At 34.7% G+C, this 16,338-nt stretch overlaps 2 protein-coding genes across 4 annotated transcripts in view; one reads left to right on the top strand and one right to left on the bottom strand.

Moving 5' to 3' along the window:
- Positions 1-16,338, bottom strand: part of LOC134840748 (COP9 signalosome complex subunit 2-like) — a 545,309-nt gene that overhangs the window by 269,914 nt on the left and 259,057 nt on the right. The gene's annotated exons all lie outside the window — the stretch shown is intronic.
- The window catches only part of LOC134839028 (transient receptor potential cation channel subfamily M member 1-like), a 50,603-nt gene continuing 34,408 nt past the window's right edge, over positions 144-16,338 (top strand). The window contains exons 1-7 of one of the 2 annotated variants that reach the window (XM_063854423.1): positions 144-342; positions 725-824; positions 890-1,001; positions 1,343-1,865; positions 12,644-12,817; positions 15,001-15,197; positions 15,761-16,077. In XM_063854423.1, coding sequence (XP_063710493.1) covers positions 741-824; positions 890-1,001; positions 1,343-1,865; positions 12,644-12,817; positions 15,001-15,197; positions 15,761-16,077 — 1,407 coding nt within the window. In that variant the 5' untranslated portion in view covers positions 144-342; positions 725-740. The remainder of the gene's footprint in view (positions 343-724; positions 825-889; positions 1,002-1,342; positions 1,866-12,643; positions 12,818-15,000; positions 15,198-15,760; positions 16,078-16,338) is intronic. The other variant, XM_063854424.1, reaches the window with a different exon arrangement.

Here is a 16,338-nt window from a genome sequence, read left to right as displayed (position 1 = left end):
GTACGGGTTCGACATTAAACACTACCTCAGCGCTCACGCACTCGGCCACCTTTACGAGCACGGACTGGAATCCTTCCCTCCCCTGCAGAAGTACATGGCGGCCAAGTTAGGCAAACGGCCCAACTGACAAACTGAAAGACATCTATCATCTGGTGCAGAACATCACATGTATTAGATTGCGACCGAAACAACTGGCCTTGAAACAACAACAGGCCGGAGCCAGAAGACGAATTGTGTGCTTCGAGGATCCCTATGCTCAGCTGTGTTTGTATGCGGTGCTGACTAATAAAATTAGTCTCGCTTCGTTTTTCTGGACAAAATCACACCATCCGGTGATTTTAGGTAAGTTTTGAATCTTTGAATTCTTCTTCATTTATCATATGTTTTAATCTCTTGCTGATTCGTCATCAGCTAAGTATATTCACATTCATTTTTTAAATTTTTGTTAAATTCAATTGCATGACAATTAACATCTGCTCAAAGTGCTCTAAGTTTTTACTTATATACTTTTTCGTTTTTCTAATTATTTTTCTACAAAAAAAACTGTTTTCCAATTGGTTTTTTACCATTTCTGTCAATTATGCTTCAGTTCTGTTTTTTTGTTCAGATATTTTAATCATACAGAAAAAAAACAATTATTAAAAAAAATTAAGTTGATGTTTGAAATTGATTTCGTTTTTCAGGATTGGCACTACTTTAGGTTTTACATTTTGATTGTTTCTAGGGCTAATCTGCTTTAAATGTGCCAAGAGTTGGTTTCGATGTTCCCTCAAAACGAAGTTTCAGCTCGAGCAGAAATGCAAGAGAACTCAAATGTCTTCAGGGTAATTTAAAATTAATACATTAATTGGTTTACTTTTTCTTTGTTTGGCAAAAATTTATTTTTTAGACACTGAGTTTGAGCCTTATTGACTGCTATTGGAAAACAAGTCAGTCAGTCACTGAGAAATTATTGTGCGAAGTAAGCAGAGTTACCGATTTCAAGTCTATCGTCGACGTAGGTTCGTATCCAGTTTTTTTCCATTCATAGTTCCCGATTTCGTCAACTAATCCGTCAATTGTTACTAAGTTTATGTATATTCATATACTTCAATAGTATATGAAAAACTTTCCATTGAATTGTAACAAACTAATACATTGCTTCATTTTGTAGATTTAATTGGGTCAATGGATTAATAGTATTTAGACATTAAAAAAGTGAGACGTACCGTTATTATCAGCTAAAAGGTCTTTTTGAAATGTTTTATTAATCGCAATATTAAATCCTTAATTCCTAAGCTTCTTCAAAACTCAAGAGGTTTCAAAATTCATACCTGGTAAAAAGGTTATAAAATGTTTGCAGCCTCGTTTGTTGACCTGAAAGAGTTCATTGCCAAACCCTGTGTGCAAAAACTGCTTGAGAGTGAATGGAAGGGAGGCATGCGACTGACCCTAGTGGAAGTGGTCAAACACATGTTGACCCCATTTCTCATCAGCAAGCCGACCGAGCCAACAGCCGAACGAAACAAAAAGGCTATTTTAGAAGAGTTTCTAAACGAAAATCAAGAATATAAAAAACCTGTTTTTAAAATATCGACAGTTGCAGCTGCTAAAAAACGAATGAGCTCGATAAGAAAACGAATGCAACGGAAAACTGAAAACGACGACGACGAAGTTTCAAGTGACAAAAGATTGGCGGCTTTGCTATTGAGAAGTCATCCGAAAAAGCAGTCGTCAACTATCATCGATTCAGTTTCTCTAGCGGAACAGGCTTCTGAGAATGGAAGCATGAAAATTTCGAAGCAATCTGCGACACTAGGGCATGACGATGGAGACGACGATACTAATGATGAGGGAATTGACAGCGAAATGAAGGCGTCCAACAGGTATGAGGATATTTGTTTTCGCGCTCGCTCCTAAAGACCCTTTAACGATTATCTAACTACCAAAACCATCTAGGAGGTTGAATAACAAAGCAAATTACAGTCCGACAAACTAACTCTTTACGTGCTGGAAGCAAAGCTGAACCTTGATTGAGAAAGTTTGAGAAAAATCCGTTTATACTGTATGCCAAGTGGACTTTTTTGTTTTCAGGTTTTAAAAAATGAAAGGTTCAAACGCGAAAAAAATTATATAGACATTCTTCACTTCTAATTTGGTGTCCAGTACCCCTGTTTGGTTTTTTCATGCAAAAAAGGAACCTCATATGATGGGTCTAGAGCGATATCATATTAAAACCTTTTTATTAATTTTACACTACGGCAATTTTTGCAAAAAAAACGGCAATTAAAACACCTTTCCTTTTAAGTTTATTATGATAACTTATTATAGAAAACACTCCTATTATGTCTGAAGATTTTACAGAGTAAGAAACATTGTGAAGATTCTTATAGAGGTCTTGATGATTTTTTTATCAGGAAAAGTCTTAAAATGCTCTAATAACTACTGATGTGCATTCATTTATATTGATGCATTTATGAATGCACTTAGGTATATCTGCACTTTTTGAATTCAATTGAAATTCATCTGCTGAAAGTGACGTAAATAGCACTCTTTAAGTACGAAAGAGGAAATGGCGCAAAAAACGTGAACGATTTCTAGTTTGGAAAGTTTAATTTCTAGATTTCCGGCGGAATAAAAACTTTGCTTGTTGATCCAGTTTTTTCAAGTTAATGTTATCAACAAAGGCGCCAACCGTAAATTGTTCTAGAACTTCAAAGAGCTTAAAGGGCATCTACTTTTTTTCTTTAAATTTCGAAAGTTGATTTTTTTAAGCAAAGTAAGTGTTTATTATGCATACTTGCGTTCATTACTTTTTTTCAACTGTCAGTTGGCTATTTTTGTTACTTTTTTTTAAAAGTTGAATGATTTACGGATTAAAGTGAAGTTTAAATTCAGAGTAGATTACTTTTCTGAGTAGCTCGATTTGAACTTCATTCACCAGGTTTTGTTTGGTAAATTCTTTACGGAATCTCAATTTTTAATTTTTTGCCTGAGAAAAAAACCCTGCCCAATCCTAATACATTTTTGTTTTTCTTGAGGAGAAACTTTGCATGAGATGATTTCGGATTACTATCTCAAAGAGTGATTTCAGATAAAGTAGATTGTGTGTTAATCTATTTATTTATTTTGGATAGTAAGTTCGTTCAACTCCCTAGTCTTTAATATCAATTTTAGTACTACTCTTACATCCTTTGTCCTAAAAGATCCAGAGGAATACTTGAAGAGGCAATGTTACTGAGAGATCAACTATACTCTGATATTCCTTAACTTGATCTGATTAGCAAATTAGTCTAGTTTTACCGAGTGCATTTAGAGATATGCTTTTGAAACAAAAAACTCGAAGGATAAAAGACCTTATTTGGATTTTTGTTTCGACAATTGTGAAGAAATTAACGGAATATTTGTGCTCGGAATGGTTTTTTTTTCTTCAGACAAAAATCGACTTCTTAACTAGCCTTTTTTGACAAGTTTTTTTAAATACCATTCAAAAAGTATTGTTGTCTTGAGCTTAAATTTGAAGTAAATATTCACCCGTGATTATTTTTTGTAAAGTTATGAGCGGTATATTTCGGGCCTATAACGCGTTGGCGGAGATTTAACCCGTCTTAGAACTCGTTCCAAATTAGTTGAAGCAGGCTATTTGCCATAATTTATTTGTTACTAGGAGCGAGCGACATCTATGACTTTTTACTTCATATGGCGTGTGTGGGGGGGGGGGGGGTTATTTTCACAAAAATCTCAAAGTTAAAAAAAGTTTTTGTTTTATTTGATTACATTTCTTTTTTTCATGTTATTACTGCTTCATAGACCTTAAGAGGCTCTCAAATCATGCAGGGCGTTGCCCTGATGCGAGCAGTCTTCTTTGTTTTATTTCCAAGCTCAATTAGCTATCGCAACAGCAAACTGTACAAAATCCAGTAAAACTTAGTTCTGACTTAGTTTATTCGGTCAAAACAAACAGAGTTTGAAAATTCAAACGCTTGCTTAAATTAGATTGAGATTAGACAAACTTTGAAGAGAACGAAGTTTCTTAAAATTTCACCTAAAATAATATGGTGCAATTATTTTCCCGATTTTTTCCTTCAAAGTTTTAACCCAAAAATAAGCCTTTCTGTTTTTTTTTTCAATTAATCAAGAAAAACGCTACCTACCAAAATAATTGATAAGAAGTTTTATGAAAAATTATCTTACACAATTAATCAAAATTCTTCTTAAACTTCCAAAAGTCTGTATAAGAGAGTCTATTCAGCATCAATATATTAAAAAAAAAGTCTTTCTAGGGGCCCAGCTAAAGCTGGAGGTATATTTTCGAGATTGAATGAAGTTGCCATACTGATGCGGCACAAAAAACGTGATTTCAAAAATTGGATTTTGCCTAAAACATTGGTTTTTTTTTCAACTAAAATAGTGAGAAGAGTAAAACATTTTTGAGATTATTGTTTTCAACAAAAGAAGAACAATTATCTTACAAAAATATTAGCGCAACCGGCTCTTTCAGTTTTCATTTCAGAAAGTTCACCACAACATTCATCTCAGGTTCAATTGTGTGAATCTTAAGAAAAATCAAAACATTCTAAAAAATGGTCAAAACCGTTTCCAAAATCCATGCTTTTTTCTGCATAGAGAAAGTTGAGGTCGCTTTAGCAGAAAAATTTCCAAAACTGGGCTTCTCGATTGAACACAACCTAAGAATTAGCATGGTAGTTTTCGCGTAAAGTCGAAAAATTTCAAAACCTGTCAAACTTTCAAAACTTCGACTTATTTGAAAGCTACAAAATTTTTCTTAAGCAAACTGGGCATTACCAGTTATCAAGGTAATCATTTAACAACATGTTGTTGCAATTAAACCTATGATATCAGATTTGGGAGGATAGTTCGCGAGAAAAGTCTACAAATTGGTCAACCAATCAACATTTTGACATCTCCGATAATCATAGCTTTTTGTGAGGAAAATACGGCGTATCAGCTTATTCAGAAAGGTTTCAATCAAAATGTAATTTTTAATAAGCTCAAAATCTCAGATTTGAAGAGTAGTTCTAGAAAGATTTCATAAACTTATAAAAAAACCGGCAAAAAATAATTTCCCGAGGGCCATAATTTTTGGTGTCAGAAAATTTGGGAGTAATTGCATGAGCAAATGAGTTTCCCACAACCTGTTCTTTGAATTGAACCAAATCTCAAATATGGCAGGGTAGTTTTCGAGAACATTCAAAAAGTTAGAAAAACGGTTAAAATCAAAAATTTGTTTAATCCGAGGGTCAAAAATATATGTGTAAAAAAAAATTCGAGCTTAGTCGCTGTGACAGGGAGTTTTTCGATTATTTTAGGCCGAGGAATTCGGCCGAAGATTTTTTGTAAAGCGTACAAAATAAAAAAGAAAAAAAGAAGTCAAGGTAAGTAAAACTACAAACTGGAGGAATAAATCAAAGACTAAAAACAACAATCAAAAATGAGCGCAGCAAAAAAAAACAGGTCCAAGATGTGAAAAATAAGCCGGTAACAGGTAAGCAGACAAATAATTATATCTATAATTATCAAATTAATACAGATTATATCTCAGTAATTCTGCCGCCCCAGGCACATTTGTTGCTTCCGGGCTAAGTAGGCCGGGATCGCAAAGAAGTTTGAATCCGTTGTGAGCCAGGATACAAGTGATTCAAGTGATTCCTTTAAACAAATTGTTAACCCGAAAAAGCCTAAATTTCAGTTTGATAATAGTTTTTGATGCATGATCAAAACTCCTCTTCTTTCTTCTAGAACACTGATTTGAACTAATTGAACAGAGAAGTTTTCAAATAAAATATTGATTAAAAATTGCAAAAAAAAATCCAAACAGTAGAGTTTTTTTGTAGATTTAAATTTGGTTGGAGATTTCTGTACTATTAGGGATAGCAACTGATCATTCCGTGCTTATTATTTTTCTTGCATAACCTTCTGATTCGAACCTAATCTTTTGATTTTTTGACAAGTTTTTTTAAATATCATTTAAAAAGTATTGTTGTCTTGAGCTTAAATTTGAAATAAATATTCACCTGTGATTATTTTTTGTAAATTCATGAGCGGTATATTTCGCGCCTATAACGCGTAAGCGGAGATTTAACCCGTCTTAGAACTCGTTCCAAATTAGTTGAAGCAGGCTATTTGCCATAATTTATTTGTTACTAGGAGCGAGCGACATCTATGACTTTTTACTTCATATGGCGTGTGGGGGGGGGGGTTATTTTCACAAAAATCTCAAAGCTAAAAAAGTTTTCGTTTTATTTGATTACATTTCTTTTTTTCATGTTATTACTGCTTCATAGACCTTAAGAGGCTCTCAAATCATTCAGGGCGTTGCCCTGATGCGAGCAGCCTTCTTTGTTTTATTTCCAAGCTCAATTAGTTATCACAACGGCAAACTGTACAAAATCCAGTAAAACTTAGTTCTGACTTAATTTATTTGAACAAAACAAACAGAGTTTGAAAATTCAAACGCTTGCTTAAATTAGATTGAGATTAGACAAACTTTGAAGAGAACAAAGTTGCTTAAAATTTCACCTAAAATAATATGGTGCAATTGTTTTACCAATTTTTTCATTCAAAGTTTTAACACAAAAATAAGCCTTTCTGTTTTTTTTTATCAATTAATCAAGAAAAACGCTACCTACCAAAATAATTGATAAGAAGTTTTATGAAAAATTATCTTACACAATTAATCAAAATTCTTCTTAAACTTCCAAAAGTCTGTATAAGAGAGTCTATTCAGCATCAATATATTTAAAAAAAGTCTTTCTAGGGGCCCAGCTAAAGCTGGAGGTATATTTTTGAGATTGAATGAAGTTGCCATACTGATGCGGCACAAAAAACGTGATTTCAAAAATTGGATTTTGCCTAAAACATTGGTTTTTTTTTCAACTAAAATAGTGAGAAGAGTAAAACATTTTTGAGATTATTGTTTTCAACAAAAGAAGAACAATTATCTTACAAAAATATTATCGCAACCGGTTCTTTCAGTTTTCATTTCAGAAAGTTCACCACATTATTCATCTCAGATTCAATTGTGTGAATCTTAAGAAAAATCAAAACATTCTAAAAAATGGTCAAAACCGTTTCCAAAATCCATGCTTTTTTCTGCATAGAGAAAGTTGAGGTCGCTTTAGCAGAAAAATTTCCAAAACTGGGCTTCTCGATTGAACACAACCTAAGAATTAGCATGGTAGTTTTCGCGTAAAGTCGAAAAATTTGAAAACCTGTCAAACTTTTAAAACCTCGACTTATTTGAAAGCTACAAAATTTTTCTTAGGCAAACTGGGCATTACCAGTTATCAAGGTAATCATTTAACAACATGTTGTTGCAATTAAACCTATGATATCAGATTTGGGAGGATAGTTCGCGAGAAAAGTCTACAAAATGGTCAACCAATCAACATTTTGACATCTCCGATAATCATAGCTTTTTGTGAGGAAAATACGGCGTAGCAGTTCATTCAGAAGGTTTCACTCAAAATGTAATTTTTAATAAGCTCAAAATCTCAGATTTGAAGAGTAGTTCTAGAAAGATTTCATAAACTTATAAAAAACCGCCAAAAAACAATTTCCCGAGGGCCATAACTTTTGGTGTCAGAAAATTTGGGAGTAATTGCATGAGCAAATGAGTTTCCCACAGCCCGTTCTTTGAATTGAACCAAATCTCAAATATGGCAGTGTAGTTTTCGAGAACATTCAAAAAGTTAGAAAAACGGTTAAAATCAAAAATTTGTTTAATCCGAGGGTCAAAACTATAAGTGTAAAAAAAAATTTGAGCTTAGTCGCTGTGATAGGGAATTTTTCGATTATTTTAGGCCGAGGAATTCGGCCGAGGATTTTTTGGAAAGCGTACAAAATAAAAAAGAAAAAAAGGCAAGGTAAGTAAAACTACAAACTGGAGTAATAAATCAAAGACTAAAAACAACAATCAAAAATGAGCGCAGCAAAAAAAAACAGGTCCAAGATGTGAAAAATAAGCCGGTAACAGGTAAGCAGACAAATAATTATATCTATAATTATCAAATAAATACAGATTATATCTCAGTAATTCTGCCGTCCCAGGCACATTTGTTGCTTCCGGGCTAAGTTGGCCGGGATCGCAAAGAAGTTTGAATCCGTTGTGAGTCAGGATACAAGTGATTCAAGTGATTCCTTTAAGCAAATTGTTAACCCGAAAAAGCCTGAATTTCAGTTTACTAATAGTTTTTGATGCATGATCAAAACTCCTCTTCTTTCTTCTAGAACACTGATTTGAACCAATTGAACAGAGAAGTTTTCAAATAAAATATTGATTAAAAATTGCAAAAAAAAATCCAAACAGTAGAGTTTTTTTGTAGATTTAAATTTGGTCGGAGATTTCTGTACTATTAGGGATAGCAACTGATCATTCCGTGCTTATTATTTTTCTTGCATAACCTTCTGATTCGAACCTAATCTTTTGATTTTTTGATACAAGTTTTTTGATGGCGAAGGTACTCAGAAGGAATTGCGATTTTGCAATTCTTTGAAAACAAAATTTGTTTTTTTTGGAGAAAATTGTTCCATTGTTTAATTTTGTAATTTAATAAACCGACCTGTCAAAGTCTTTTCACCATATATATGGGCAGTAGCGGATCTAAGATTTTCTCGAGGGAGTGCGGAAATTTTGTCGACATTTTTTTTAGGTCGTCAAAAAATTTTTTCTGAGCTCTCCCTATAAAGAACCCAGTTCGACCAAATTTTCTGCGCCGGAAGCAAATTGTTGACAAAAGCGCTTTTAGGCACTTTTTGGAAAAATTTGACCAAAAAATCGCGTATTTTGGCGCGCGCTCCCACGTTAAAATTAGTATATATTGGTGCCAAAGGCGCCGTTAGAAAAATTTTAGGGTCCATCACCATCAAGTACTAATTTTAGGGTCCTTCAATATCAAATATTCAAAATAGTACAAAGGGGACCCTTCGGGTCGGCAGGGGGTCGAATCTCTGAGGGGGGGGGGGGCAAACTGTACAAAATCCAGTAAAATTGTGAAGAAATTAACGGAATATTTGTGCTCGGAATGGTTTTTTTTTCTTCAGACAAAAATCGACTTCTTAACTAGCCTTTTTTGACAAGTTTTTTTAAATATCATTTAAAAAGTATTGTTGTCTTGAGCTTAAATTTGAAATAAATATTCACCTGTGATTATTTTTTGTAAATTCATGAGCGGTATATTTCGCGCCTATAACGCGTTAGCGGAGATTTAACCCGTCTTAGAACTCGTTCCAAATTAGTTGAAGCAGGCTATTTGCCATAATTTATTTGTTACTAGGAGCGAGCGACATCTATGACTTTTTACTTCATATGGCGTGTGGGGGGGGGGGGTTATTTTCACAAAAATCTCAAAGTTAAATAAGAGAGTCTATTCAGCATCAATAAATAAAAAAAAGTCTTTCTAGGAGCCCAGCTAAAGCTGGAGGTATGTTTTCGAGATTGAATGAAGTTGCCATACTGATGCGGCACAAAAAACGTGATTTCAAAAATTGGATTTTGCCTAAAACATTGGTTTTTTTTTTCAACTAAAATAGTGAGAAGAGTAAAACATTTTTGAGATTATTGTTTTCACCAAAAAAAGAACAATTATCTTACAAAAATATTTTTGCAACCGGTTCTTTCAGTTTTCATTTCAGAAAGTTCACCACAACATTCATCTCAGATTCAATTGTGTGAATCTTAAGAAAAATCAAAACATTCTAAAAAATGGTCAAAACCGTTTCCAAAATCCATGCTTTTTTCTGCATAGTGAAAGTTGAGGTCTTTTTAGCAGAAAAATTTCCAAAACTGGGCTTCTCGATTGAACACAACCTGAGAATTATCATGGTAGTTTTTGCGTAAACTCGAAAAATTTCAAAACCTGTCAAACTTTCAAAACTTCGACTTATTTGAAAGCTACAAAATTTTTCTTAAGCAAACTGGGCATTACCAGTTATCAAGGTAATCATTTAACAACATGTTGTTGCAATTAAACCTATGATATCAGATTTGGGAGGATAGTTCGCGAGAAAAGTCTACAAAATGGTCAACCAATCAACATTTTGACATCTCCGATAATCATAGCTTTTTGTGAGGAAAATACGGCGTAGCAGCTTATTCAGAAAGGTTTCACTCAAAATGTATTTTTTAATAAGCTCAAAATCTCAGATTTGAAGAGTAGTTCTAGAAAGATTTCATAAACTTATAAAAAACCGCCAAAAAACAATTTCCCGAGGGCCATAACTTTTGGTGTCAGAAAATTTGGGAGTAATTGCATGAGCAAATGAGTTTCCCACAGCCCGTTCTTTGAATTGAACCAAATCTCAAATATGGCAGGGTAGTTTTCGAGAACATTCAAAAAGTTAGAAAAACGGTTAAAATCAAAAATTTGTTTAATCCGAGGGTCAAAACTATAAGTGTAAAAAAAAATTTGAGCTTAGTCGCTGTGACAGGGAATTTTTCGATTATTTTAGGCCGAGGAATTCGGCCGAGGATTTTTTGGAAAGCGTACAAAATAAAAAAGAAAAAAGTCAAGGTAAGTAAAACTACAAACTGGAGCAATAAATCAAAGACTAAAAACAACAATCAAAAATGAGCGCAGCAAAAAAAAACAGGTCCAAGATGTGAAAAATAAGCCGATAACAGGTAAGCAGACAAATAATTATATCTATAATTATCAAATAAATACAGATTAAATCTCAGTAATTCTGCCGTCCCAGGCACATTTGTTGCTTCCGGGCTAAGTTGGCCGGGATCGCAAAGAAGTTTGAATCCGTTGTGAGCCAGGATACAAGTGATTCAAGTGATTCCTTAAACAAATTGTTAACCCGAAAAAGCCTAAATTTCAGTTTGATAATAGTTTTTGATGCATGATCAAAACTCCTCTTCTTTCTTCTAGAACACTGATTTGAACCAATTGAACAGAGAAGTTTTCAAATAAAATATTGATTAAAAATTGCAAAAAAAAAATCCAAACAGTAGAGTTTTTTTGTAGATTTAAATTTGGTCGGAGATTTCTGTACTATTAGGGATAGCAACTGATCATTCCGTGCTTATTATTTTTCTTGCATAACCTTCTGATTTCGAACCTAATCTTTTGATTTTTTGATACAAGTTTTTTGATGGCGAAGGTACTCAGAAGGAATTGCGATTTTGCAATTCTTTGAAAACAAAATTTGTTTTTTTTTTGGAGAAAATTGCTCCATTGTTTAATTTTGTAATTTAATAAACCGACCTGTCAAAGTCTTTTCACCATATATATGGGCAGTAGCGGATCTAAGATTTTCTCGAGGGAGTGCGGAAATTTTGTCGACATTTTTTTTAGGTCGTCAAAAATTATTTTCTGAGCTCTCCCTATAAAGAACCCAGTTCGACCAAATTTTCTGCGCCGGAAGCAAATTGTTGACAAAAGCGCTTTTAGGCACTTTTTGGAAAAATTTGACCAAAAAATCGCGTATTTTGGCGCGCGCTCCCATGTTAAAATTAGTATATATTGGCGCCAAAGGCGCCGTTAGAAAAATTTTAGGGTCCATCACCATCAAGTATTAATTTTAGGGTCCTTCAATATCAAATATTCAAAATAGTACAAAGGGGACCCTTCGGGTCGGCAGGGGTCGAATCCCTGAGGGGGGGGGGGGGGGGGGGCTTCCACATCCCTAAATCCGTACACCATCTGTATTTGCGTGGCAGATTTCGCAAATCGGCACCTGTTCACGGTAACTTGCTCTTCCATAAGTTGCATATGAAGTATTGGAAAACTGGTTTGAGTATAGTTAAATGAATTTAGTTCATTGAAATTTTAACCATCATTGAGGTATAATTTTCAACGTATTCAATTTGTGCTATGGACGTAGAGCAGTCAATTTCTCCACCCATGGAGGTTTCTTGTCCTGTTTTCTTTGGATATTTTGCTAAAACCTTCAACGTTTGAGCTTTAAAAAAGAATAAAACTCAATTTTTAAGCCTAATAAAAGAAGGAAGTTTTTTTGCGAAATGAAATTGAAATAATGGAGAACATTTCGAAATAAGTTTGGAAGTTAACTGTTGCGGTTGGCAGACATATTCAAACTACTCCCATTGATTAAAGAGTCACTTCAAAAAGTTACCTAAACATCTGGTAGATCAAAAAATTAATGAAATTTTTTTCGATCATTTCAACAGAGACTATTAATGAAGCGTGAAGAGCCATGTTTTTTGAAAACTCACTTGACCTACGAGAAATGATTCGCAGATCAGTTTTGAAAAAAAATGTGAACAAGAAAAAGCTCTTATGTTTCCGTGACCATAATTATTAAAATTTTTGTAAGTATATCTAGAAAAGGCAAAAGGCTAGCCCCATTCGCAACAATGCAAGTTGGTTTTATTTTCTTTCCTTGTCTATGTCGTTTTGCGAAGTTCTATCCATAGACAAAACCCAAAAATTGAACCCATTAAAATATATGATTAAGGAAGGGAGGTGCGCGCTCGTTTTCATTTCTTTTTTTATTTTTGGCTGAGATTGAGTATATTTGAGATTGATTACTGATATGAACTGGCAACTTGATTGATTTTTTGTTTATAACTATTATTTGACTCAACTGCCCTTTTTCTGTTAACTTAATTGTTAGCCCTGCATTTGTCAACTGACTCACTGACTGCCTAATTTTGCATGCTTACCACTTATTTCAGACTGAAACGCCTTCAAGTCATAGCGGAAGAACAGCAGAGCTCTGCCCTTTCAGTGGATGACTCGTTCGAGACACGGGGAAGGAAGAGCAGCACTGCTCTGTACCACTGCGACGAGTTGACTGACAGCGAATCAGACTTAGAAGAGCACAGACCAAACCCTGCACTAAACTACGAGTCAGCACTGAAGCTTTCGTTTTATATCCTGCTTTTAGTTTCTTAAGCTGAGGAGACGGGGCGAAGTTAAGACGGTTTTAGAGACTGGTAGTTATTGCTGGACCTTTCGTTTTATATCTTTTTTATTTCTCAAAATGAAGGGAAGGGGGTGAAAGAAGGACAAAATTTAGAGTCTGATAGGGGCATAAGTGTAGCTTGGGGTGGGATTCGTTTGAGTTTACACGCTGTTAACGCTGACGGGATTACACGCTGTTAACAGAACTCATATTTCAGTAAATATCCCAGACTCTTGCTAAAGACGAGAAAAAAAAAACTTGTTTTGCTAGGGATCAGCTATTATGACGCCGACATTTTAGTTAAAATGGGTGGTTTAAAAGTTCAAAAGTACTTAGCAGAAAACTTCATCGGTTCCTTAATTTTTTGTTGTGAGTTTTTATCAGTAAACAGTGATTAAATTAGGCTGAAAATTGCAAAAATGAGATTTTCAATTTTTCAGAGTTATCACGGTTGAAATAAATTTACGAGGAACCACGAGTTTTGTTGGGGTAAACAAAATTGCCTGAAAAAAAAACAGACCCAAAATCATAGTTCTTTCCCACCCCATTAGGAGGCCGAACTGTGCACTGGATAGGTGAACTATTTGTTGCGTGTAGGTCACTGTCCCTACCGAGTGCCCATGAATTTAAACCGATTATATTGAATTTCCGAGACAAAAAAAAATCCATTATAATGCATTGAGATTTAAAGTTCAGACCACGAAATCGAATATATTGCCATTAAAGAAAGATCAGATCAGATAAGCGGTCTTACTGCGGAATCTACTTACAATAGAATAATCAGAAGGGGGAGGATGGTGGTCGGAACAATGAGTAGCATTGGTTAAAGGTCAACTTTTGAAGCTCAGGTTGATAAAATTGAACAACTGGCACAGTTTTTTCTGATGCTCAGATTTGAGGCACATAGTTCTAATTGCTGCGAATTTCAAAAAAAAAGAGTCGAAACTTTTGGGCTCGAGGTGGTTTTTTCTCCAGGAAAAAATTCGACTATTTTAACTAGCAATTTTTGAAGGGATATTTTATACCAATCTAAAATATTCTTGTTTTGAGCTCAAATGTGAAAAATTGCTTGCCGTGATCTTTTTATGTACAGTTAAGAGGGTTAAAAATTGCCATATGGCCAGTTTGAGAAAATTAACGGTTTTAACGCATAAGTGGAGATTTAATGTTCGAAATTGAACTGAGGCAAGCTTTTTGGTATATTTAATACTTTGCTTTTCAAAATGTATCACTTTGTACTTTACATAGCGTGTGGGGGATGATTTTTATATCAAAATATATATCATTTTTTTGAAACTTTTATTGTTTTTTCTAAGGCAAACACTACTTCATAGACTTTAAAAGGCAGTCGTATTATTCAAAGCGTCGCCCTGATACAAGTAGTCTTGTCTTTTTTGTTTTCATTCGTCACCGAAAATGATTATTATTAGCAATGAATTTAAGTTCGACAACACTTGAAAATAATTGATATTTTCAGTTGTTGTCATATGATGAAATGTTTTAAGCTTTATTTATTGAAATATTGTGAACCGATAATCAATCATAACAATTCTCGACTGACTCAACAATTTTATGAAAAATTAGTTGTTTTTTTTTCAAAAGATCCCATCAGTTGAGGAGGTCGATTGAAATTTAAACTTTTCAATATTATATTTTTGATAAAAACAACCTTAAATGTAGATAATTTTATGACTCTTTATGTTTGATTGCCGTAGGAGGAGAATGATGACTTCAAAGTAAATTACCATAAAAGCTGCCTTTATGTCCATGTGTATCATAAACACTGGACAAGAGCCCTTAACCTTTATTTTGTTATCATCGAGATCTTCGCAAACAATCGCAGAATTATTGCACTCGCAGTGCAATAGTTTTGCAGTCAACCGTAAGAAGGTTGCGACTAGTTTAACGGCACGAGGACGATATTTTTTCGTCTTGAAAGCTGAGTAACTTGCCTACAGCAAAATAAGATTAACATGATAAGGCTTTTTTATCTGGTGTTTATAAAAATGAAACCAATGAAAGCAAAATTGTGGTATTAATTACTGGATAACCAAGGAAGATGTTAATAGCTTGTGTCATGCATATGAGGGTTCCTCTTCAATTAGTAACAGTGTTAAGTTGTTGTAGCGAAGACTTCCTGGCCAACTTCGCCGAGATCAGCGAGAGAACAACAACAGTCAGACCCTCTCTGAATAGGAAGGGAGGGAGGAGTCAGTTGGAGGAGTGTCTGCCTGAGAGTGTGTGGCTGGGCATGCAGGGAGGGCATCAGGGCAGCAGGAGGCCGGCTGCCAGAGAGGGCACTTGGGATATGGACGAGTTAGAAGGTCAGTTGAACTACTGCGCAAGAACAAAAAAAAACAAATAAGATTAGGACCGCATTTATCCATAATATATCCAGATATATCCACGAGGGAAAGGACCAACAAAAAATATGCTCCAAGCTCTTTACGAAGAAAGTGTGTCCCTGGTTATACACTACATGCGTTTTTTGGTTGTTTTTCTGTGCTGAGATTTGTTTCTTCAGCCGCAGCACGGCTCATGCTGCGCATCGTGCCACTGGCCTTTCGATTGAGAGGCGGAGACTTGCGCCACTTCCGCATCGAGATGGCAATCATACATTTTCATTCAGTGCCACATGAAGATATCTTAATCAGTGAACAATTTTATCGAAAGATATGTTGAGCCTCAAAGCACCTTTAAAGAACGTTGGTTCCTCTGACAAAAGTGTTTATATTATAACTTTATGCTAGACTTTTGGCTTTTAGGCCATACTTGAAGGTATCGAAAATTCCCGGTGTCTTTAAATAACTTGCCCGGGAGAAAAGTAGAGTTTTATCTGCTTTCAGTTCAACCAAAAACCCGTTCGTTTTCTTTGAATTTGTTTCAGAGATGCTTGAGCACGCGATAACAATGGAAGGAGGCGATTATGAAAGTGACAACGGATCCACTACATCCGACAAGGCATCATCGATAACCTCCTCCTCTTCCATCTCCCCCTCTCTCGCCCAATCCATCCTCAACTACTATAGGGCACCAGTGACCAAATTTGTACTCTATCTGTTCGCCTATCTCGGCTTTCTCTTTGTTGTGACTATGGCTGCTTTTGAAGTCAACAAAGGGCGCGACAGTGTCTTTGGCATAGTAGCCTTTCTTTTCATGGCTAGTTATGCAATAGAGAGCTACAGACAACTCTGTTTTCAACAGGTAAGATTTTGTAAAATTTGAGCTCATGCAACTTAATAGTTCATATTTTTGGACAGTTGTGAAAATTAGAAACCACTTTACAGAAACAACTAAATTCGGAACTTTTTATACCAGTCGATCCACAAGAAAAATTTGAAGCCGGTAGATGGTTTATTTGAAGTCACTGATAAAAATTAATAGGCTTTCAACTTAAATTTTTGTGAATGACAGAAAAACAACAAGAAAATAGAGAGTATTATCGATGAAGTATTTTGGATGGAA

Source organism: Symsagittifera roscoffensis, chromosome 2, assembly GCF_963678635.1.
Source record: "Symsagittifera roscoffensis chromosome 2, txSymRosc1.1, whole genome shotgun sequence".
Classification (NCBI taxonomy): Eukaryota; Metazoa; Xenacoelomorpha; order Acoela; family Convolutidae; genus Symsagittifera; species Symsagittifera roscoffensis.
This window is presented reverse-complemented; position numbering and strand designations above follow the sequence as displayed.